Source organism: Protopterus annectens, chromosome 9.part0 (genome assembly GCF_019279795.1).
Source record: "Protopterus annectens isolate FY-2018-M chromosome 9.part0, PAN1.0, whole genome shotgun sequence".
NCBI classification, from domain to species: Eukaryota; Metazoa; Chordata; order Ceratodontiformes; family Protopteridae; genus Protopterus; species Protopterus annectens.
The window spans coordinates 1130472615-1130499656 of NC_056743.1; the positions used below are offsets into that span (position 1 = coordinate 1130472615).

General features: G+C 36.2%; 1 protein-coding gene across 1 annotated transcript in view; it reads left to right on the forward strand.

Annotated features, from left to right (window-relative positions):
- SOAT2 (sterol O-acyltransferase 2) overlaps positions 1-27042 on the forward strand; it is a 380502-nt gene that overhangs the window by 318168 nt on the left and 35292 nt on the right. Inside the window, exons 10-11 of the mRNA XM_044082202.1 lie at positions 10914-11012; positions 11707-11842. Coding sequence (XP_043938137.1) covers positions 10914-11012; positions 11707-11842 — 235 coding nt within the window. The remainder of the gene's footprint in view (positions 1-10913; positions 11013-11706; positions 11843-27042) is intronic.

The following is a 27042-nucleotide window of genomic DNA, read 5'->3' on the forward strand; positions in this document are numbered from 1 at the left end:
CTTTGGCTTTGTTTGGAGTTCGAGAAAACTCCTAGCCAGGAGTCACTTGGAAATGTTATCTTATCTTTTGAAACATAACCAGGTTATCTGTTCAGCTTATGAGATAATTATAGCCTTCTTAAGATGAAAAATATTCAGCTTAAGAATTCATTGACCTTTGGCACCAGAAAGAAAGATTTTCTGACCTAGAGCTTTCAGTTTGTTCCTGCTTTAGTGTTTTGCTTATTTGCCAATATTATCTTCTTTATATAACAAATACTGAAGGGAAGATCAATGTCTCAAAGAATGGGTGAAAAGTTTGAATAAACTGAGCCATTGTAGAGAGCAACAGATACAACAGAGTGCGTATCTACCTATGATCTAAAGCAAATCATTATCATATGCCACTTTTGTCAGGGTTATAGTGTGAGAAAGATGTGAGTTATTTCCAGAGGATATGGCTGTCATCTCTGCTAATTGGATATTTATGGCGTCTTTTTTTTTTTTTTAATAACTGACAATTATCAGATTCCTTGTTGTATTTCAGTAATCCACATACTCTCATAGTATTTCTTCAAGAACAATAATCCTTCACATGCAGTGTTTGGTTTAAGTGCAGGTTGTTTTCAATCAAAAATTGTAATTGTACTTCAGTCGGCCATGTTGTAGAAGCAGATTCATTCCCTTCAATTTTCAGACTATGGCATATTTTTGATGATAGTGCTGCTATGCTGTGGAGAGGTTTTCATAGATTGTCTTCACGGATGACACTTAACAGTGTGGTATTAATGTATCTCACTGTTCAAAATATGGGTCCTGCATAAATTAAAGAATTGTAAGTCCTGGACTTCCCATCTCATTCATTCCCCTTAGCTATTTTGAGGATGATATTTATTCTTGGATTGTACCAGAAGTGTTGTGATAAATGTTCTTTCACATTCCAGGTTCCGTAATTATAAAATTCAGTAGCACACCAGATTAGGGATAGTCTAATGGATAGATACTTTGAGTCCCTTAAAACACATATCAAGCATATGGAACATTTAAATTGATGGCTTTTAAACATTATTAGCTCACAGAATTGTATGTGCAATTTATTATGTAGTAAGAATTGTGAGGTAATCCACAAATCTTACTGTGATATATTCAGACTTGAATGTGATAATAAAATTTGATCTGATTTCATGTACTGCAGAAAGACTAACCAATGGAACCTTATAGCAAAAATATAAATTACAGCTGTGTATTGCAATTTAAGATTTCAGTCCTGACCTGGTATTGTTCCTAAAATGTTTGCTTTCAGCATTACACTTTCAGACTGTAAATGACAAAACCAAGACATGAAGAAATAAAGCTTCTGGGTCCATGTTCTCTGCTTTTTTAACAATAAAGATTAACACATATTAAGTGTTTGTTTAATTATAAGTATTAGTATCCTAACAAATTTGGGGTAAAACTTTATATAAATTATAAAGATGAATTGCCCTAATTCAGCTAAAGCAAACAACCTGAGAAAAATTCAGCAGTCCCAAAACACTTTTGAAGCACCATTAATATGTTAAGCAATGGCAATTTTTTTATCATGATTCATGAGGTTCATGAATTAGTACTAGGCTAATTGCCCTTGTGAGCCATTTAAGCCTAGCCAATTATCCCTTGTGAGACTCAAACCCTGCAACTTGTGTTTGTAAGGCAAACACCTTAACCATTAGGCCACCTTCCTAACCCCATTATGACTTACAACAAACACAACTTCTCAAACCACTCAAAATGTAAAGCACAACATGGGCAAACCACTGCAGCACTCATATATATATATATATATATATATATATATATATATATATATACCATGCACCCATGTCACAATGCTCATACTTACGGTTTCACAGCATACGTATTGCACATCATATACACCATTCATCTATGTCACGGTGCTCATACTTACTGTTTCACAGCATACATACTGCACATCATATACACCATTCATCTATGTCACAGTGCTATTGTTCCACAGCATATGTACTGCACATCATATACACCATTCATCTATGTCACGGTGCTCATACTTACTGTTCCACAGCATACGTACTGCACATCATATACACCATTCATCTATGTCACGGTGCTCATACTTACTGTTTCACAGCATACGTACTTCACATCATATACACCATTCACCCATGTCACGGTGCTCATACTTACTGTTTCACAGCATACGTACTGCACATCATATACACCATTTACCCATGTCATGGTGCTCATACTTACTGTTTCACAGCATACGTACTGCACATCATATACACCATTCATCTATGTCACGGTGCTCATACTTATTGTTCCACAGCATACGTACTGCACATCATATACACCATTCATTTATGTCACAGTGCTCATACTTACTGTTTCACAGCATACATACTGAACATGATATACACCATTCATCTATGTCATGGTGCTCATACTTACTGTTCCACAGCATACGTACTGCACATCATATACACCATTCATCTATGTCACGGTGCTCATACTTACTGTTTCACAGCATACATATTGCACATCATATACACCATTCACCCATGTCACGGTGCTCATACTTACTGTTTCACAGCATACGTACTGCACATCATATACACCATTCATTTATGTCATGGTGCTCATACTTACTGTTCCACAGCATAAATACTGCACATCATACACACCATTCATCAATGGTACAGTGCTCATACTTACTGTTCCACAGCATATGTACTACACATCATATACACCATTCATCTATGTCACGGAGCTCATACTTATTGTTCCACAGCATACGTACTACACATCATATACACCATTCATCTATGTCACGGTGCTCATACTTATTGTTCCACAGCATACGTACTTCACATCATATACACCATTCACCCATGTCACGGTGCTCATACTTACTGTTTCACAGCATACGTACTGCACATCATATACACCATTTACCCATGTCATGGTGCTCATACTTACTGTTTCACAGCATACGTACTGCACATCATATACACCATTCATCTATGTCATGGTGCTCATACTTATTGTTCCACAGCATACGTACTGCACATCATATACACCATTCATTTATGTCACAGTGCTCATACTTACTGTTTCACAGCATACATACTGAACATGATATACACCATTCATCTATGTCATGGTGCTCATACTTACTGTTCCACAGCATACGTACTGAACATCATATACACCATTCATCTATGTCACGGTGCTCATACTTACTGTTTCACAGCATACATATTGCACATCATATACACCATTCACCCATGTCACGGTGCTCATACTTACTGTTTCACAGCATACATACTGCACATCATATACACCATTCATTTATGTCACGGTGCTCATACTTACTGTTCCACAGCATACATACTGCACATCATATACACCATTCATCAATGGTACGGTGCTCATACTTACTGTTCCACAGCATACGTACTACACATCATATACACCATTCATCTATGTCACGGTGCTCATACTTATTGTTCCACAGCATACGTACTACACATCATATACACCATTCATCTATGTCACGGTGCTCATACTTATTGTTCCACAGCATACGTACTGCACATCATATACACCATTCATCTATGTCACGGAGCTCATACTTACTGTTCCACAGCATATGTACTGCACATCATATACACCATTCATCTATGTCACGGTGCTCATACTTATTGTTCTGCAGCACAGCTACCTGGATTATCCTGCATGCTACCTTGGAGCAATCACCAGGAAAGAAGAACTCAAAGTGCTTAACAAACTTCTCTGGATAGCATAGCTCTCAAACTACTAAAGAGAAATGCTGTAATTCTACTACCAAAGGCTACTACTCCTAAAGTTGTTGATGAATCTAGGTCAATACCCAAACTAAACCCATCAGCAAAACGTTTTGAGAAAATAATATATGAACAAATTTTAAATTATATCTCACAGTGTGACACTCTGACAGATAAGCAGCATGATTACATTGAACCTCAACTGCCAGAATCATGTTAACCAACATTATCTTCAAAAATATGGATGACTGTAAATTTACTGACATTACTTTGTAGCTCTTAAGAGAAGTTTTGAATGTATTGACCAACTTATGCCACTATTAAGTATGCAACTAGTTCTAAAACTATCAACTAGACAAAACATTTCTTATGAGAACAGACAATGCTTATACTAACTCAGTGCCTATCTACATGGGTACACAGCAGGGGTCAAAGCGGAGACCACTGTCATTCTCATTATTTATTACTGACTTCCCTGGGGTATACCAATCCTAAATATATCTTCTATGCTGATGGATATCGTCATCACAAGGGCATCAGCATCACAAAACAAAATCAACAACTTGTAACTAAAGGATTTCACTCTGCTCTGGAACTGGTTGCACTCTAACAAACTGACTAAATGTATAGGAGATCTACTTGTATGTTATCTGGAGCCAACAGAAGACTTGGTCTAACATAACTGCTTTACATAATTGATCCATCTCACCTTTCCATAGCCTTGGTGCAGTAGAACTACTTAAACCTTCAGTAGGTGCAAATTCTTTCTTTTCTATCTCATGTGAAAACCTAAGTAAAAAGTTTCTTATAGAAATAAAAGTAGCATGCAAAATTTCCCCTTCGCTAACAAAAAAAAAATCAAGGCAATCAATAGCTATATGTGTGTTAATCCTAATGCTAGAATACAACCTAGCAATCATATCATTGCAATCCATTAAAATGCACAACTACTACAAAAGAGAGAAAATAAAGTATTAAGATTTCTTAATCTAGTTGCCCCCCACCCCCACCCCGACACCCCAGGAGCACTACTGCACCACACTGAAAAAATGCAATTTGTTTGTCCCAGTAGAAGGTAGAGCCTCTTCTCTGCTGAATGCATTGACCTTCAAACTGATGAATGACCATTACTGCCTTCCTCTAAAATATTTCCTCCATAACAGAGAAACAGCCTATTTCCTAAGAAGTATTAATGACAGCCTCTGTATTAGATCACCATATTGCTACTGCCAAAAAATCTTTTTCTAAAGTACCACCAGAATACTGAAACAGATTATTCCAGGACACTAGGTCTTCCACAGTGCTAGTGGAGTTTAGGAAATTACTGAAAAATCATGTCAACAAATTGTCTGTCATTGCTCTGACAATCATGGTTAATTTACTTCCACTGACCAAAATACATTGGTAATATTTCCTTCCTTAATATTTGAACTAACATTTCCTATGCACCTATAGCCAGTGCATTTCAGCTTTCCCTTTAAGTACCTCCTTTCCTCGTGCTCAGTCCCCTAACTCTGCTCTGCTTACTTTATCAACAAATAACTATAAAGGCAAGACTCCCTATTCCCATCTGCCACACTTACTTTACATTCTCTTAATGATGTACACTAACATTTTGCTCCAGATGTTCCTTACATTTCAGCTTCCTATCTCTTGAAATGTTGCCTTTGACACTAAATATGTATTGTATGTAGGCTGTAGTAAATAAAGTATTAGACAAATACTGTTCATCTCAGTTATATATAAATTAAATGCATTATTCATTCATGATGAATTCTTGAAGAATCACTCAATTTTTAGATTTACTTTTCAAATTGTTTCATTTAACTCCTTACAATATCAATAAAACATACTTTCTAATACAATCTCAGTATTGCTTCATAATACTTAACATTGCCAACAATGTGCACTGTTCATATCTCCCAACTGTACTTTATTACTTGTTTTTTACTGAGTTTTGGGGTCCAAATGAAGGGGTTCCATGATTCCCTGGTGGCACACCTTCATTTCTGATTTTTTTCTTTTGTTTTTTCATTTTTGCACTTTGAGCTGACATCATCATGTGCACCATGATGTCAGCTCCATCAGGGCTGCCAGCCTGTCAGAACTGAGCTCAAGGAGCTCACGTCGACATTGCGCACTGGCTGACGTGGCTGTTGCGAGCGGGAACAGATGAATTTCGGGAATGTCTGGGTCTGACTGGAAATTATGTTCGAGGAAAGGAGGACCTAAACAGGAGGGAGCATGTGAACTACGATGGAAATGAATTATGTTCAGGGAACGGGAGTGTGAGAACAGGCCACGTTCAGGGAACGGAAGTATGAGAACAGACCTGCTGCAGTAAGGAAACTTTTTTGATTATGGCCGGGGAAGTGTGTGTGTGTATGTGTGTGTGTGTGTGTGTGTGTGTGTGTGTGTGTGTTTGTGTGCGTGTGTGTGCGTGTTTGTGTATATGTACATATGTGGAGTAAGGGCCATGAAAGCTCTCAGCTTTCCCCGATTTGCAGAATGACTCTTGCATTTGAATATGTGTGCTACTATACCATTTAATGTCAACAAGAAATCGCATGTTCATGCAGTTTGTACAAGTGCCTGTTCTAATTATTGGGGGTCTCTCCTACCTGTTTCATGCTAAGAGAGAGTGGGAATGGAGATGTCTGGAATGAGGATGATCCATAGTACGTGCATAGAAATAGTGAGCAAATACTGACACTAATGGTGCAAGTGCTGAATATGGAGCCTATGTCATAGTGAGATGCATTAATACTTTTCTTATTTGTTCTTTATCCTCTGTAGGGGTTTATCTTATAAACTTGTTTACACAAGGTTGTAGTTTTGAGGAAGTTTTGAGGAAGTACTTCTTAGTCTATATAACCTGGATATTTGTATATTTGGATGAACACTTTCATGAAACATGTATGTTTGAAACTGCCATACAGATTATAAGTTCATACTATTTTTTTCTATTTCCATTGTGTTCTGCAATCATTAACATGGAGAGAGCTCTGGAACCCTTCTTTTCTGAGATGGTACAGCTTTCCCTGTAAAACACTATAGTAGTCTATTTTGCAGCAGAATATCCCAATTTTGAAATAGGGAGGGTATCTAGGGCAGCTGTCTGTTCTTTGTGTAAAATAGTTGTAGTCATAATGTAAGATGACATCCTTCTGCATTTTTGTGTATTAGGAACATTTATAAGCCAATCAGTAAACACAAATGATTTAAATAAAAAAGTAGCTAAACATTTCGGCAAGGAAAAAGTAGACAAATATAAGAATATAATAAAAAAAAATTTCAAAAGCTTTGTATAACTAGTAGGGTAATAAGTACTTACTAAATAAAACATGCCCTGGGGTAATTTGCAGGCAATAGTGGTAGCAAATTTTGTGGTATTAGAAACTGTAAGGGGTAGTATAGCAACCTGGGATCAAAATATTAGTTAATCCAAGCTTGGTCAGAAGCTGAATAATATAGGAGCATGTTGGTTGTATACTATCAAAATGGTCTGTTGTTTTATTCAACAGCACTTTTTAGCTTCAAATATAATCTAGTATTCAGCTAGATCTCTGACATGGTGTTTATCCTATATTATATCTTTGTTTACCACATCTAAGACATTATCTTGCTTAAATGTTAATGTTTATAGTGGTATTTAATTTGAATTGTGCCAGCTTTGTGGCTGAAGTATGGAACAGCCCAGACTATTGGCTAAATGTTTTTCTGTTTGGATCATGGATGAAAAGCTACCATGCATTGTTAGCCTTTTGTGAAACTACAATATTTAGATGCAGGGATTCTTCTTCTCCTTTTGGCCTTTCCTGTTAGGGGACCCCACAGTGGAACAATGGTATGCAGAATGATTGGAGGTGGAGTTTTATGGTGTCAAGTTGGTACCCCGGTGCCCAACCTTCCACAGAAGGCACACACATGCACACACTCACACCTAGGGCCAATTTTGTGTGTCCAATCCACTGCTGCATGTCTTTAGGATGTGGGAGGAAACAGTAGCACCCGGAGGAAACCCACACGACCAGAGAGAGGACATGCAGACTCCACACAGAAGGTACCCCAACCGAGAATCAAACCAGAGAACCTCTTGTTGTGATGTGGCAAAACTAACTATTGCACCACTGCAGCTGCCCATTTACATTTGTGGATTAGACGTATGTAAGATGTAACAGCACTAATCTAAAATGTTACTTGTAAACTAAATGACCAACAAATATTTTAGTTGAATAAACCTATTAACCTGATAAGTTAAGGAAGCTTTAAGAAAGGTAAAAATGGTAAATCTCCAGGGTTACATGGTTTAAGTATGGAATTGTATAGTCTTCTTCTGTTAAATCTTTTAGAATTACTGAGTGACGTTTTCAGGGTAATTCAGGGTGACAAAATAATCAAAATAATTCCTCCTTCATGGAAATTTTCTGTAATTTCACCTATATTTAAAGTAGGAAAGGACAATAAGTTAGTCTCCTCATACAGACATATTTCATTATTAAATGTAGACTACAAAGTATTTACTTCCATTTTCACCACAAGATTAAGAGATATAGTAGATTAATAAATAAAGATCAAAGTGGATTTGTAGTCAACAGATCAACATACTGTAATATAAAAATTGTAGTAACTATCTTAGATTTAGCAAATGGAATGAACAAGAAATTAGCCCTGATTAGCTTAAATATTGAGAGAACTTTTGATTCAGTAAATTGGAACTACTTGTTTAAAACTTCACAAGCATTTGCTTTTCCAGAACATTTTATTGGAATATTAAAAAAACCTGTATAGAGTCTCCAAAACGTATGTTAAAGTTGGATCTTACATTGCAAGGATTCACTTTAAACAAAGGCATAAAACAAGGGTGTCCCTTGTCCCCTGTATTTACATTAGTTATCGAACCCTTAGCTAGTAGTGTAAGGAGCAAAGGAAAATTGATGGATTCTAAATTAACAGAGATTGCCAATCTAAAATACAATTTTTATGTAGATGATATTTTACTAAACAGATGAGGAAATTGAAAACTTTCAAAAAGTATCACTGCTGAAAATGAATAGCAATAAAACTGAAACTTTATCATTAACCTTTATCCTGTCCCTCCCCTCTCTGTCTACTCTCATCCAGCCTTACACCCCCAGCCATGCTCTCTGTAGCTCTCAGCAGAAACTTTTGCAAGTTTACAGGCCCAATAAAAAATAGTGTCAAACTACTTTACAGCTATTCCATAGCAAAGGCTTGGAACAAATTACCACTAAATATCAGATCTATCACTAAACCTAGAACATGTAAAATAGCACTAAAAGATAACCTCCATAACTCATGGTCATAGTTTTGCAATGACCCAACATAATTCTGCCTTCTTCTCCCCCTCTCTATGCTGTGTGTGTGTGTGTGTGTGTGTGTGTGTGTGTGTGTGTGTGTGTGTGTGTGTGTGTGTGTGTGTGTGTGTGTGTGTGTGTGTGTGTGTGTGTGTGTGTGTGTGTGTGTGTGTGTGTGTGTGTGTGTGTGTGTGTGTGCATGAAAATGCCCCAGTTTTTTTGTGCTAAAAGGTTGACAGTTATGGTAAGAAGTGAGAACTGAATTTGTATTCCCCCATTATTGGCTTTGTTCAGGTTTTTTGTGCTAAGGGGTTGAGAGTTATTATGGTAACATAACATTTTATTCTAGCAACTTTCCAAAATTATACAAGCAAGGTTTAAAATGTGTCCCTGGTAAGTCCCTAGCCACCACCACTTATGAGCTTTGTCCAGGTTTTTTGTGTTAAGAGTTGAGAGCTATGGTGAGAAGTGAGAACTAAATTTCTATTCCCCCATTACTGGCTTTGTCAGTTTTTTTTGTCTAAGAGGTTGAGAGCTATGGTGAGAAGTGAGAACTGAATTCACTAAATGATAGGCATTAAGTTTCAGTCTTCCTATTTTTCAGGAAGCTGCTGATTTGGCATAGTGGTATGTTGCTCGGACTGTAGTGAATAGGGTCCTGGGTTCAAGACTTGCCAGTGAAATGCATGGTGGTAACACAACATTTTATTCTAACAACTTTCCAAAATTATACAAGCAATGTTTAAAATGTGTCCCTGGTTTTTGAGCTTTTGTCCCTCCACCCTCCAAAAAAACTGAAATTGAAAATAAGTGTGAGAAGCTGTGCAAGATGCCTATGGCTTACATTACTGTCATTCTATTTATAGTGTGGGGATGGAAGTAGACATTTATGATGGAAATGTTCTGAACTGGGCAGTTTTTTTCATTATTGGTTCATGCATTTTGTTTCATTGCCTACAGTACAGCCTACTGAAAAAAATTTCAAACAATAAATTTAAAATGCACTCTGTCTAACAAGTGTGCTGTATTATACAAGGAATATAATTTAATAAAGTCAGGAAGGTGTATCAAAGAAAAGAACACATGTATGCTTCTTGTTTTGTGTGCAAGGGGCCAATAATTTGAAAACAGCCCAAAGGTAATGTTTATCCACCACTGGCCAGATGTATTTTCTTTGGATGTGGTGTGGGTTTCAATGCTGTTTCAATGAATGTGAGTTTCAAGGGCAGAGAAGTTTGAATGCCAAGTCTATTTTCATTGTGAGACAGTATTGCTTTGTTTAGCAGATATCTATTAGTGTTTGTGCATTGTGCTGTAAAATGTAAAAATAAAATCCAAATAATAGTTTTAGAAGTAAAGCAGTATGCACACATTAGTGTTTATGGTAAATGGGGCAAAAATAACCAGGTAATGGGACATTGAAATGGCTGCAGGGGGAATCTAGTGCCATATTTTGATTGTCTGTTCTTCAGTTTGCATTTGAAAGTTGGTATCCCACAATTCCATTGGATTGGGTGGGGTTACATAAGTTTGCATGCAAACTAGATGTTAATCAGCATACAGATTTGTACCTACTTTTCATGTGCCTTGTCCAGATGTTTAATGTTTCCAGGTTGAGAGGTATGGCACTATTTGTTTTTACAAGTCAGTAAAATTATTGTTTATTTTTGTCTCCTTGTTTCAAATTAGTAAATAAAGGATGTTGTCTTATAATACAAGTGTTTGTTTTATTATCTTTCTAGATAAATGAAATGTTGACTGAACATGAAATTTTCAATTTATATTTTAACAGGATTGGTGGAATTCTACTTCCTTTTCAAATTACTATAGGACGTGGAATGTCGTAGTGCATGACTTCCTGTTTTATTATGTTTATCAGGATTTCCTCTGGGTAAATACCTTAAAAAATACATTTCTTTTTTATGCTGTACCAATGTTTTATGCTGTAATGAAGTCAATGTACTAAAATATAAATATTCATATTCAAATGAATACCCAGTGCAGTCGGTTTAGTTAGATTTAATGGTGTGCTGTATAACATGGTATACAAAAACTACTGTCTTTCTAACTTTAAAGAATATGGTGATATGCAGTTGTACAAGTTTAGAATTCAGAATGTGATAATGATGACTTGGGTTTGCTGTGGACCAAACAGAAGGGAAGTTTAACATTTCACAAATACAGTCTCTATATTTTTGTAAAGCAATGAACATCTTCTTTTACACGGCTGAGTATTAAAAGAAAATGGGGGAGTAGTACATTTTGCCATGGCTGAATTAATGATTTTAGGGAATACACAACAGGCACATGTAAGATTCTGCATGTATAATAGATATTGTGTCACTTCTGAGTCCACAATCTATGAGAACACATAGGTGATAAAATACCATCAATATTGCAATGTAAGGGTATCCTAAGAACATGTACAAGTAACTGCATGATCAGAACAGACAAAAATAAAGACAACAGCAAATCTCTGTAAAGCAATATCAGAATCAAATATTGATTTATTTTTCATGAGCTGATAATTACTCATTAATTGCAGGTATCCCAATCTGCTGACTTGTCCTGTTTTTCCTTCACAGCTCTTTGGCAAGAAAATGAGAACGGCAGGCATGTTAACAGTCTTTTTTGTTTCTGCAATTGCCCATGAGTATGTTCTAACTCTCTGCCTTGGATACTTCTACCCTGTTATGTTTTGTCTCTTTGCTATAATTGGAGGTGAGTAAGTTATTATGAGGTCATCTACAACTGTGAATTTAATTGTCAGTTCTTATTACTAAAATTGCATGGGTGCATATATTTGATACTGAGCTTTACTCATATGGAGAGAGTCTGGTTGTGGTAGAACCCCAATCTTAGCTTGTTTGTTTTTGGATTAGGAAGTTATTATACAGCAAGTTATGGATTTAAAGAAATGTTTTGGTAATATGAATTGGAAATGTACAATTTATAGGAACAATATATTTCCAGGACAAGGCGAAGTAAGTACACAAAGCTCTGTTTTTTGTTTGTTTATTTATTTATTTATTTTATTTTATTTATTTTATTTACATTTGTTGACCAGGAGTGTCCGACTAGACATAGGTCCATTTTCAGCGGAGGCCCGGGCAGAAAAGCTCCACAGTTAAAATAAACAGTCAGTAGTTACATTGGATTACATAGTGATTAACAATTTAACATAGCAATTACTTACAACATATTTACAGATGAAGAACATAGTACATCAGTAGACAACTAGATTCTTTATCTGTGAAGTACATAACAGACATTAACAAATATTTCAATAAAAAGTTCCTGCTGTATAATAAGTACTAGGCTTATGAGCATCTCAGCTTGCTATAATCAAGGTAGTTAGTGGAGTGGAAAGAAAGGTAGTGGTTGGATGGGGTGGGTGATATTAAGAGTGGGAGTTGCAAGGGCATAGCCAGCATATGTTTAGGTGCGCTTTTAGTAAAGTTTTGAAGTGGGTGCATGATGGTATGGAGGTAATTGTGGGTGGGAGAGAGTTCCATAATTTGGCTATGGTGCAAGAGAATAGTGCTTCACCAGCAGAGTTATTGGCTTTAGTGATCTGCAAGTGATTTTTGTTGCTGTAAATGTTTTAATCTGAAGAACTGACTTCCGTAGCTTCAAGTGTTGTGTATCCAGTTTGTCTTCACACTAAGCAATCACTGGACTAGCAGAATGCATTGTACTATACTGTATAGTGCATTATTTTAAGAAAAAATTTGACTAAAACCTCGCTTTGTAAAGCAAATTTATGTGAATGCATATGTGGTGTGTGTTTTTATGTGAAGGGCTTTATAAAGATTTGAAGAAATTAGAAAGAGTGTAGCAATGTTTTTTTCTGCATTGTCCAGGCTAATGTATAATATATATATATATATATATATATATATATATATTTTTTTTATATATATATATATATATATATATATATATATATATATATATTTGTGTGTGTGTAAACGGGTGCTCTTTGTAAAAATTAGACTTTACTCTTTATATTTGTGGTCCAGATATAGAAAGATGGAAGAATGTGTAGCATATGGTATACTGTTCTTGGTATGAACAGCATGATGTGACAAAAGGAATAGCACATATAAATAAGCAGAATACACTTGAGCTTCACCAAGTTAAATTTACCATAAGCAAAATCCAATACCACTTTCTAGAAAGCTATAGGACCCCCTCTATGACCCAGGAAACCCGTACCGTGTATTTAAACTTATTGGAAACACTCATCATCCAAACCCAAAACACATTCATAAGTAACTTAATTACCCTACTATTATCTTTGAATCATATATGACACCAAACATACAGGCACAGAGATTCCTGGATTTTTTAGACACTAACTCCTTTGACCAGATTGTCAGTACACCAACCAGGGTTTCACCCATACTGGATCTGGTTCTCACTAATATGGGAGAGTGCTGCACTCCCCCTACTGTAATGTCTTCCCTGGTAAGGTTAGACCACAGAATGGTCTGCTTTGAAGTAAAAATAAAAATTGGACCCCCAGCTAACCATGGAATATTCAGGAGTTAACCTAAGGCTAACAAATCCTGACAACACTGCTGTCTATGTGGAACTGTTCACAGAAACCCTATAAAAACATGATAATAGTTACACAGAGGTATAACATCAATATTCTGTATAACAGAAGGAAGAAAATCATGGCAACATTTAAGAGGTGCAGCACCCAGCAGGATAAAAGCACTCTCATCAAATTAAACAAACAACTCAGAAGACAAATAAAGTCTACCAAAGCCAAATTTGAGGTAAATATGGCCTCCCAGGCCAAGAACAACCACAAGACATTCTTTAGCTATGTCTGCAGATTCAAACGCAATACATAAGTGTGTGCAGAGCTCATTGTTAATGAAGTCATCTATACTGAGCCAGAATATATAGCAAACCTACTGGCTGACAAACTCATCTACAACATTACATATCTCTCCCCCTCAACCTTCCCTCAGGAAATACCATCAGATATAAATTCCCTGCTATCACTAGGAACCAGGTACTTAATGATGTGTCTAAGGCCACAAACTGCATCACTGGGCCCAGACAATATACCAGGATATCTTCTAAATAGCATGAAATATGACCTATCAGGGCCTTTGGAATTGCTGTTTGACTGCAGCCTGCAAACAGGTTTCATGCCTCATGAATGGAGAACAACAACAGTAATCCCTCTGCACAAAAGTGGGCCTTCTACAGACCCTGGAAAATACAGACCCAAGTGGCCAGTTTCTAACAGTGTACAGCAGTTGTACATGAGCAAGTATTTTGTAGGATGAATGAACACTATGGAGAAAGTGCATCTGCATCAAAAATATTGGTGCATGAAAGCAAAGTAAAAAAATAAATGTTAATTAGCATGTATGAGACAAAAGACTGTTAGATATGCACTATATGAAAAGCTAGTTTATTTTCAGCAAGCATTCATACAATCTGATAGAAACAGAGAAACATAACCACATGTTTACACACACACACACACACACACACACACACACACACACACACACACACACACACACACACATACACATTGCAATAGACATATGAAATAGACTATATAATGGTTTTTGAAGAGGAATCATAGAGAAATTCTATAGAGCACAGAGCATACAGAGAAAAGTTAAGGGGTAAGAAACGGATATAGGGGATATAGAATGTTAAATAGTTTAAAAGGGCAGGCATCTGACAAATTTACTCACCATACTGATGGCTTCCTTCCACCTTACATGCATAATGTTTTCTTTAAATGGACACCATATTATTAAAATTTTAAGTTTTGCACTTGAGTCTGTAACCATGATATCCTTTTATGCTGCTTTTTGTTTTGCTATCCAGACAGCAAAGACGTTGACCATTTTTAGTTTGAAGTATGAGAGAAAATTGCTTTCTCCAGCTCTTTTCTTAGAGGTATTTTAGGGTTAGAGATAGAGTAGATGTTCTCTAAAAACTAAAGTCAGTTTCAGATAATTGTTCATGAACTTCTGTAGTATCATTGTGGGATACTGTGATGAAAGATGAAGTGCTATGAGGCTCAAGAACTATGGATGCCACAATCATCAGTAACTGAGAAATTCTTTTCCAGAATGTCTTGGAATAAAAAGGGAAGTTTAACAAAGATGTATCAAATAGAAAAACTTAATACATTGTTGTGGCAAAGACAGATTTTAGGTTAATAGGTTCACAGGTAGGTACTAGGCTATTGGCCCTAGGGCCTATATAAGCCAAGCCAAATGGTACCCTGGCTTTTGCCACTCAAGAAAATTATTTTCCTGTGCCCCTGTCAAGCAAAGCCACAGAAGTGATCCCTGGAGTGAATTCCCTATCTCCCATCCAATCATCAAGATTTTTCTTGAAGAGTGCTAATGAGGAGCTTTGTTTGATATAGATAGGTAGTTTGTTCCAGAGTATGGGAAGTCTCTGGGACAGGAATCTATCCCTCCAGCATGTTCTGTTTATTGTGGTGACAAGGTTTAGGTCCCTAGAGTGTGTAGCTTGGAGGGTTTGGGATTTCTTTAAGTGGAGCATGTCCAACAGCTCTGGGTTTGACATAGATTTATCAAATAGAAAAACTTTATAAATACATTGTTGTGGCAAAGACAGATTAAGTCCTGACTACTTCTCAGATGTATTTATATGGTTATGTGTGAACTCACTCTAAGTCGATGAAGGTAAAATGTTCCACATGTAACTACATGTGTATGTTTGCACTCACTCAAACTTGATGACGATGATATGTCCCAGATGTAACTGTATATGTATGTGCGCACTCACTCAAACATGATGAGCCTGATATGTCCCACAACTAACTATATGTCTATGTGTGCACTCACTCAAATGTGATTAGGATGATATGTCCCATATGTAATTATATGTGTATGTCAGGACTCATTGAAACACGATGAAGTGATATGTTCCAGCTGCAGCTATATGTGTATGTGTGCAGTCACTCAAACCTGATGAGGGTGATATGCCCAACATGTAACTATATGCATATGTGTGTACACACTCAAACGCAATGAAGATGATATGCCCATATATAACAATATGCATATGTGTATACTCAGACAAATGCAATGAAGATGATATTTCCCAGATGTAATTATATGTGTATGTGTGCTCCCTCTCAAACACAGTGAAGGTGATATGTCCCACATGTAACAGTAGGCATATCTGTGTACTCACTCAAACACGATGAAGATATGTCTCAGATGTAACTATATGCATATGTCTGCATTCACTGAATGCAATGAAGATGATATGTCCCTGATATAACTATACACATATGTGTGCACTCACTCAGATGCAATGAAGGTGATATGTCGCAGATGTAAGTATATGCATATGTGTGCAGTCACTCAAACACAATGAAGGTGATATGTCCCAAATGTCACTATATACCTATGTGTGCACTCACTCAATACAGTGAAACTGATATGTTCTAAACGTAACTATATGTGTATGTGTGCACTCACTCAAATGTGATGAAGGTGATATGTTCCCTTTGCAACTATATCCATTTGTGTGCACTCACTCAAATGCGATGAAGGTGCTATGTCCCCCTTGCAACTATATCCATTTGTGTGCATGCACTCAAAGGTGATGAAGGTGACATGTCCCTGCTGTAACTATATGTGTATGTGTGCACTCACTCAAACATGATGAAGATGGTATGTCCCAGATATAAGAATATGTGTATATTTTCACTCACTCAAACACAATGAAGATATGTCTCACATGTAACTATATGTGTATTTGTGCACTCAGTCAAATGAGATAAAGGTGGTATGTCCCAGATGTAAGTATATGCATATCTGTGCACTCAGTCAAATGTAATGAAGGTGACATAGCCCTGCTATAACTATATGCATATGTGTGCCCTCACTCAAACACGATGAAGGTGATAGGTCCCTGATGTAACTATATGTGTATGTTTACACTCACTCAAACATGATGATGATGATGTGTCCCTGATGTAATTATACGTGTATGCATGTACTAACTTAATTGCAATGAAGATGATGTAGCTATACACTCACTAGACTGCAATGAAGGTGATATGTTCCAGATGTAACTATATGTGTATGTTTACACTCACTCAAAATGATGAATATATGTCCCAGATGTAACAATATGCGCATGTGTGTACTCATTCGAAAGCAATGAAGATGATTTATACCAAATGTACTATATGCATATGCGTGCACTCACTCAAATATGATGAGGATAATATATTCCAGATGTAACTATGTATGCTTTCACTCACTCAAACTTGATGAATTTGTATATGTACACTCACTCAAACACGATAAAGATGATATGTCTCAAATGACCTGTAATTGAACAGTAGTGATCCATCTGCTATTTTCAAATATTGATGTAGTGTGAAAATAAATCTCTCAAGCATTTGTCATTAAGTAAAATATGACTTGAATGGCTTATAAGGTAAAGCAAGAAATTGTACTATCTAGAGTTGTAATATTCAGTTTTAATTTAATAGTTAGAGCGGTGCAATATTTTCTACCAAATACTGAACATGGATGCTTTTCCTTTTCTTTTATCAATGACCTGCATGGGGATTGAGGATATCACATTAACCTGGACATACAGGTGCACAAATAGAAATATAATAGCTTGTGAAGAAATTTGTGGCAACTGCTATACATCGATGGAGGTTAAAGTTCAACAAATTGACTTTTTTTTATAACATTTGCACCCGTCATTTGAAAATGTATTAGTCAAGTACCTCAAGGAAATCCTAACAGCAGTACTACCAAGATGCTATCCTGGTGACCACGAAGAATTGTAAAGAGTTCACAAACAACAGAGTAAGCGTCCTACATAGTCCTTGAAGGTATGGCTTGTACTAAACAAAGATATGTGAATTTTTCAAAGATCATAAATGTTAAGGCAAGATGCGAAGACAAGCTCACAACACTCAACTTCACCATAGTGATCTAAGGCAGATCACAAATGGAGATTGATTTGAAAAAAAATTGTTTATAACATGTATGATGACAGACAATTTAGACAAATGTTTTAGACAATAATTCCAGAAAAGATAAAAATAAAAAATACAAGTAACAATTTACAATGGAAATGAAGTTTGCAGCTTCTCAGCTCCTGGTGTGAGAAACAACCAGCCAAAACCACACCCCCAAATGAAATTTATGAACAATCAGATAAAGCCATACCCTAAGTGAAATGTATGACCTGATCTCCTAAAAGAGGATGCATAACCATGAACATTTTCAAAAGCAGAAGAGATAACGACCCAAGCCTTTAGCGAGATGGGGATCAATGACTGGATTTGCCACCATATTATAGAGCAGCCTGGCAGCTGATTCCATGGCATCCCAGGCAGAAGTAATCCCAGAAAGACCAACACATCTCACTGTTCCAGCCAAACTCAGTGAGGTTACACAGATACTATTCTGAGTGTTTGAAAAGATGCCATTTAGAAGAATTGGGAGCAAATGAGAAATATATGCTTACTAGGATAATTCTCATTCAAATGAGTATTAAAAACTAATGACTACTATTGTTGTTATTATGACATACTACTGAGAAATGTGCCATAGGAGATATATTTTCTGAGTGGGGAAAAGGCAATACTAAATGCTTTACAGTGGCAATGCATGGGTTTCAAGGATATTTACTCAGTGATAATATTATCAACCCCAGTTAGTTATTCTACATATTTGAACTGTATATGTACTATACATGTATAAATACTTGACCTCAGAGTCTTATTTTTTGACATACAGTAATTTCCTGAAATCTGTCTCCTTGATCGCAAATCCCTGAGAGTGCAAATCCTGGAATGATTTTTGCATTGTTAAATGGAAATGCAATATTACAGTTGTCTGAAACAGTTTTCACCTTACAGGGTGTTTCTGTTTTCCTAGTGGAAGGGTAGCTTGGGATGAAGTGTGACCATGGAGCTAGAATATGTAAGGGTAGTATAGGGATGAAGTGTGACTATGGCAGTAGAATACATAAGGGTAGTATGTGGATGAAGTGTGACCATAGAGTAAGAATATATAAGTGTGGTATGGGGATGAGGTGTGACCATGGAGTTAGAATACATACGGGTAGTATGGGGATGAAGTGTGACCATGGAGCTAGAATATGTAAGGTTAATATGGGGATGAAATATGACCATGGAGTTAGAACACGTATGGGTAGTATGGCGATAAAATCTCCTATGTAGGGGTTGCAGAGGGACCAAAACTCTCATCTGTCTACATTTTTGTCTCATTATTTTGGTCTGTTCCTCATAAAATCTGTGATTTTCTGGCAGATCATTGAGGACTTGATGTCACTAAATAATGTCATAGATTTGAATTTCAGACTTCATCTCCTCCAGAAAATGCATGTTAATGCAAAATCTATTATTATAAAACTTTTTAAATTTATAAAGTGACATTTAAAATTTGTTCCTGATTATGGCCATTTGTTGCCCCATTATTTTGCCTTTGTCCAGATTTCTTCCACTTACAGATTGAGATATATGAGCAGGACTTATGCCCCCTTGCCAAAAAAAAACACTTTTTTAATGTCTCTCACAGTTTATTTAGATGTGCTACTCCATGACTCTGACATGTCCAGTTTGCTTTTATTATTAGCTAGTTATGTATCAACTTTTTGTGGTAGCTGCAGTTGGCCTACTGTTAATGTTTCCAGTGTATATGTGTATTTGGAATTTGAGATCGATATTAATCTTTCTGTGTTGCTCAAAGTGCCCCTTCCTGAAGTTGTAACTGTGCTTAATGCTAGCTTTAATGTTAAAGTAGAACACAGATGGGTATTCACAGTGAAGGATATGTGCCCACTTGTGCACATGTTCTCAGCTGGCAGCACTTTTATATTCATGAAATAGGAAGTTCAGGGTATATATGCAGCAGCACTGACACTGTGTATTATTCCAGTAATTATAGCATAATGTTACGCTGGAAAAATCCACAAGAAGCAATGTCACTGCAATGTGGTAAGAGATATGGCTTCATTTAGCTAGTTAATGGAGGAAAAAGTAGAAGTTGGACTGCAATCTAGCAGTCTATAGCAGTTTACAAACAGTTCAATTTCTGAAGTAGGTCATTGCTGTAAAATTAACATGCCTGAGGGTCTGATGTTTGGGTGGCCTTAATACTAAATCACAGAAAGCTCATCATAAGACAAATTCGGAAAGTTGCTTGCTGGCAGTATAGCTGGTCATGTGCATACATTTACAAGGCAGTATCTAAGAGAGCAAACTAGTGAAAACAAATGGTGGAAAAAAATAATCGGACTACAAGACAGTTTTATAAGAATGTTCTGAGAGTAATCCTTGTGTATGGATGAACTTTCAGTTGTTCCTAGTTCAAGACTCCAGTTAACAGTTATTTACTCAATGGCACTTTGATCCTGTTGATTAATATCAATCCACTTACTGTGAAGTGCACTTTAAACAAAAGTTGCCATTACACCATGGCTAAAAGTTCAAATGTTTTAACAGTGTTATGTTATGACCTGCTCAGGTTATCGGTAATATCATACTTGGTACAGGGACTGAGATTTTGTGTTTTACTAAATTGTTCACTGTTTGTCCTTTTCATCAGTGCAGCTATACAACTGTATATTTACAGAAGGGAACAGGTGCTGTTGCAGACTTCAAAAATACCCTTTGAATAATTTTTGGTTTAGGTTATGTTATTTTATATTTGTTTGCTATTATATTGGTTTTTTTAATATTCTTGGCTTTGCATGTTTAATATTTATGGTTTGTGGTTACTTTATACTTGGATACACATTTATGAAATTAATTCCACTAGGGCGGTTCACAGTGTGAAGTGATGCATCTGATCTGTGAATCCCACTTGAGTTGCAATAGCCTTGAACCCTGGGAAAGTGTTAGCATACAGCATTTATTTGCATTTGTTTATTAGGAAAATCTGACTGGACAAAGATACAGGGGCCCTGACAGAAATGTTCTGCAGGATAGACATTGCGTAATGTAAGATCCATAGTACAAACATCGCAGACTTTGTATATAATTAATTTGATAACTGGGTTGGTGGACTGATCTCTTGAGCATTTTCACCAATGGCCCACGTTGTCAAAGAGTAAGCAGGTAAAGAAAGTTAATATCTAAAGAACAATACATAAACTATGCAGACAGTGATTAATGTTACAGAACAGTATCTAAGTCATAGTACAAATGCAGCTTGAACTCATGTGTCATGTAAGAAAAGGACAACAGTCACCATTAATTAGCTAAGACCTGTAAAGGATACTTGAATGTACTAGTAAGGACCTAAAAATGTGAAAGTAAAAAGTCATGGGCATTCAGAAACCATGTAGTTGAAACTCTGGTATGTCCTGAAGTGGTAATTTTAACATATCCCATGGGCCTCCACTACAGGAGTTTTAAGGTATTACACAGTGAAGACCCTAGCTTTGCTGGATCCTTCATGTAGATTTTACTGAACGGTTTGCCTGTGTGAATTTTTACCCTTTGGTTTGTAGATATTTATATCTATATTGATATCTATCTATATCTACATAGCTATATATAGATATAAATAGAGAGATACAACAATAGATAACACTCTCAGTTTTTCACACACGTGCAGGGCACAGACTTAAAGTACCTATCTGTCCACACTACAAAGCATGTATAACTTATCACATTAAGTTCTTTTGCAGTGAGCGTCCCTGCACAGATAAATAATATGGATTGTGAGTTAGGCAAAGTACTTCTTAGTAGGACACACACACACACACACACACACACACACACACACACACACACACACACACACACACACACACACACACACACATACAACTCATTAAACAGTCTGATTTAACAAAGCTATTACCACAAGATGTTTATCTTAGAATGTAAGTTAGGTACAGTATAGAGTTTTATACTCACCCTTTGCATTAAGTATAACAACAGTAATAAACTGATTTGTATAGCGTGGCTGGATAGAGTTGATATAAATTCTGATAGATATGAAAACTATTCAAGAGGCAACATTTGAGAGATTAAACCAAGGTCCCTTTCTTGACTTTGTGGTAGCTCAAGTTGGATGTAAAAGATCAGACAGCACTTACCGAAAAATGTAGGGGAACTCCCTGTTGTCCTGATCAAATTTTCTCTAGAGATATAAACACCACCTTATGTTTCCCCTGAAAAGAGGCTACTAGCCTACAGGCACTAGGAAAGGATAAATCAATAAAAGTAAGTAAATAAACATATAAAAAGTACACAGAAGAGTGGTAAACTTTAAACATGCCTACTAAATTTAGAGAGTCTTGTGCCTTTTTACAGAAGTTGTGTATGTTTCTGTCATTCACATTTGCATTATTTACATCTTCTGTCCCATACTACGTCTAACATTCTGTGTCTGTTGGCTGTAGCTCACCCTATTCCAGCTATAACCTCTTCATTCAGACTTCCCTTCTCCTCAATCACCCTTCCAATATATTTGAAGGTATTAACCCAACCCACATTTTGTCTCAATGTTGAGCTGCTTTCCATTCCCCCTAACTGCTTCCATGACAGTTGCCTTGTCTATACTAAAATGTAGCTAATGTTTTGCATTCCATTCCTCTATCATTTGCTGAAGTTCCTCTTCAGATCCTGCTTGTAATGTCACATTGTCTGTCTTGTTATTGGACCCTTTTAATCCATTTGCGAATCTAATCCATCCACAGTGTGAACAACAGTGGGCTTAGAGCTGAACCATGATTCACCCCACTATCACTGGTAACCTTTCTGTTAAGTCCAAACACTGTGTATTTATTTATTATCAGTATAATTATTGTTATTATTATTATTATTATTATTTTGTAGAGTACTTATTTCTCTATTATCTATTGCTTCTTATAATTTTTTTCTGATACTTTACACTGTGTTCAATATGCTTAGTGGTATTTTTGCGTAACAAAAAAAAATATTTGTTAAAAAGTTTTTGATTCATCTTTCTATAGAACATTAATCATAAATGCACTATGATGTAATGAGACTGCCACTTGTACACAGTCCAGATTTTCAAACATTATATTTCTTCAATAATCAGTGTGAAGAGGAAGTGATTAATATCACTTTTACTATGAAGATGCAGCAGCAATGAGGTAAATATAATTATTGACAGAGTGGTAGAACCTTCTGAATGAGGAAGGGGTCTGGGGACTTCCCCCTGCAGAAAAAGTCTGTTGAACAGTTCTCAACTCCCTTCACTATAGTGGTCTCCAATCTATATGGACTGTACTTCAAGTTTCATATACACAGTATATGCACGTGCAGTGTATACCACCTAATTGGTCTCCAAATTGAATGGACTGCAATTCAAGATTCATATACACAGTATATGGGCATGCAGTGTATATACCACCTAACCGGTATCATATCTAGTTTTCATTAGAAAACCTATACTTTCTTAGTATTGGGATGAGTAAAACTATCAGTGGATATAGTGCATTTACAATTACTACAGGTGATGCCATTAAATGTGCTCTTTCTACTAGAAGTTCTAGATATCTGCTGCTTCATTTTGTACTAGCTGGCAACCTTTTAGATTTTTTAAAGTCACTTATTTGCAGAACATGATGTATCATCCACACTTGTTCACATCTTTGAATCCCAGATAATGGGACAGTAGCTGAAGTTGTTACTTTTTCTGAGTATCTGATTTAGGGTTCAGGAAAGTAACAACATTAAGACTAGTGAATGAAGTAATGTGGGGGGGGGGCATTTTAAAAGGTTAAGAGATGTACAGAGGCTTGCATGCAAGACGATAATTGATTCCATAACTTAAGACCAAGTATGAAGAAGCCTTTAGTCAAAGTAAATAGTTTAGTTCTGGTAAAGAGAGAGTAAATAAGAAAGGAAGAAAAATAATAGGTGAAGATTTGAGATGGCTGGTAAAATGTATGAGTGTATAAGAAAAGGACATTAGTTAATATTAATTAGCTCAAAAATTAAATCAGAATTACAGGTCAAGTAAAGTATGGTGCCTCTAAATAAATTGGTAGAATGTAGCCTTTAGTGGGTAGGATGCATTTGCTGTTCATTCTGGGGATGAAGAGGATAAAGTGACAAGCTTTATTAAAATCTGAGTTTCCTTTCAACAATATCAAAGGAAGTAGTAGTTAATGGAAGGCTGTATGCAGTGGGACATAAGAACTCCCTTTCACAATGCTAGAGCTGTTTGTTGTTAATGACAGATGAGATGCTGAATATGCAGATCTGATTTATGTTGACATTTTGCTTTATAGAACATCAAGTTAGTGTTTAAATGGTCAAATCTTAATAACTGATCAATTTTTAAACACTGTGAAATTTATAAGAACTGTGTGGTAAGTTTGACCCAATCTAATTTTATGTTGCCTACCTCAGTAGAGGGCAAGTATAATAATAATAGTAATAATAATGAATTAATTACATAAATACATTATTAAAAAATAAAATCTTAAAGATTTGGCACGGGATGCATTTTTAAGTATTTTGATGGTCATGAAAGTGAAAATACAGACCCTTCATTTTTCATAGTTATATGATATGTTACCACTGACAACGACAAAATTGTGGCATGCTTTCAGAGACCAGGAACTGCTCCTAACAAAATAGCCACGTGTTTGAAAGGAATATAGCTCTACAAACTATGAGCACATAAGGATTTGTTATAGAAACAATTGGCTCTAGATCTACCTGTGAAGTAGTTTATAAATATCTTAGTTATAACAGGACACATGTGTAAATCAGAGGAAGGCCATAAGAAACTGTAATTATTGTTATTTGAAGGTGTGGTGGTGCTTGACTTTGAACTGTAAAGTTTAATGTAAAAATAATGATTAATGCTGCTAGAAAATGGCTTAGGCTTTGTGAAGTGGAGCATAATTATTAGAAGTTTGAGATCTGTTTTTTATTTATTTTTTTTTCTGTTTAGTGTGTTGATTTGATTAATGAAGCTTCTATGGCATGACATTTTATCTGTTTTTGTACATCTTTTGTTTTCATATTTTTATCTATTTTTTCATGTGTTTCTGATTACAAACTAATTGGGGTAATCATTGACTGGCATTTTGCTTAATTTTCATCCACAGGTTCCTTCTTTCACTGATGTTTTAATTTCAGAGGATATTCACTGGGGAGTCGCATACCCCTATATTGCATACATGCATTTAAGACCATTTTTCTCAGAGATGAAGGAGAAACTCTCACTGGTATTGATGTGCATAATCTAAATCATTCTGAATGACTACAACATTCCTGCATGCTTGTAAAAGATCAAACAATAGTGGGATGGCATAGCCATCTCTCAAAGATCTGAAGGGCATAAGCTTTTTATGGGACCTTTGTATTTCACCAAGAAGATATACAGCAATTGAGCAGTTGCATCTAATTAATGGATCAAATATGGATGGGGAAGGGTATTTTTCTGGATAGTTGTATCCAGTCCTGGGTAGATATTGTCCTCTTTTTGGATCCAGTTAGGATGGTTCAGTTGTAGTTGTGCATTCAGTTCATCATGCAATCTCTCCTAATTCTCTGAGAATACACCAAACTTGAGCCTAGGTCCATGATATTCCAACTGCTAACACTTTTATCTCATTCCCAACAAACCAGCAAAAGGGCGACAGAAACAGTTGGTAAGGGGAAAATTAAAATTTGAAGTTTGATTATGAACTGAAAACATTCAAAATGTTAACAGGACTGCTGACAGCACAAGAGAAAGAAATTCATAAGGTATAGCTACAAAAGTATCAGTTGCAGAAAGTCAGATGTATAAAGTGGCAGCCATTACATTATTTTGATACACTAAATGGCATTTGTGTAATGCCAAGAGTGAATCAAAATTACTGTATTTATTTTAATTAACTGCAGCAATGGAGAACAAGGGGAATTGTAGTTTGTGATAGTGTAAGAACCCCGTCCAGTTCTGGGTCTGTTAGACATGAAGACTATAATCCCAACATAGCTGTATGTGTGGGTGGGCTTCCCTTCAGGTAATTAACCCTAAGTCACTCTGAATGTAGCTGCTGAGCATGGCTGCCTGAAGTTAAGTTTTGACTTGCTCATTTACTTATTGTGGGTTGTGAAAATGTATGCAGGGTCATATTTTACTTTGTAAGGTGTACTCCAAGATCATGACAGCTCTAAGGGCTTGTAAGATACACTTTACTCTGGTTAAGGGACTCCTATTTCTTCAAATTGGCATGACCTCAAAGTGAGAACAGTAAAATGAGGGCAGTTTGCATGGTGAAGTCTCTCAATGATGTGTGTGTGTGTGTGTGGGGGGGGGGGGGTGCCTTCCTGCAAAAGCATATATTGTGTCTCTGCAAAAAATGCTTGTTTATATTTGCAGATGGTATGTATTTTCACAAAACTATTTTCTTTTTGAGTAATTATGTTTAGATTATTTTTGCACTCAATGGTATACTTTCATGTGGTAAGCACTGATCAGTGGCATTTCAAGTGACTGGGATTCATGGTATCATAACACAGAAATGACATCAAATGATCTTAGACATTATTCACATATGCTAAGAATTGATGGGTTATACTATTCTGTCCATAACTTTGATACCACATATTTAATTCTAATGTTGTAAATGTTCAACATAATAAGAGTGAATCCTTTCTGCTGGTTTTTGGAATGAGCCAAGAGTGTTTGTAGTTGCAGTATCAGGGAGCCTGGCTCAAGTTCACTGTATTCTCAGAGAATTCAGAGAGATTGCAGGATGATTTAAATTCACATGAAGGGGTGAATATAAGCAATTGGGCTCTCCCTAGTTAAAGTAACTAGTGAGGAAAAGGCAGGGAAGATAAATGTAAATGTTTTCGGAGAGGGTCGCATGTGTCTATGAATGAAGATATTGCGTTTCTTAGGAAATGGAAT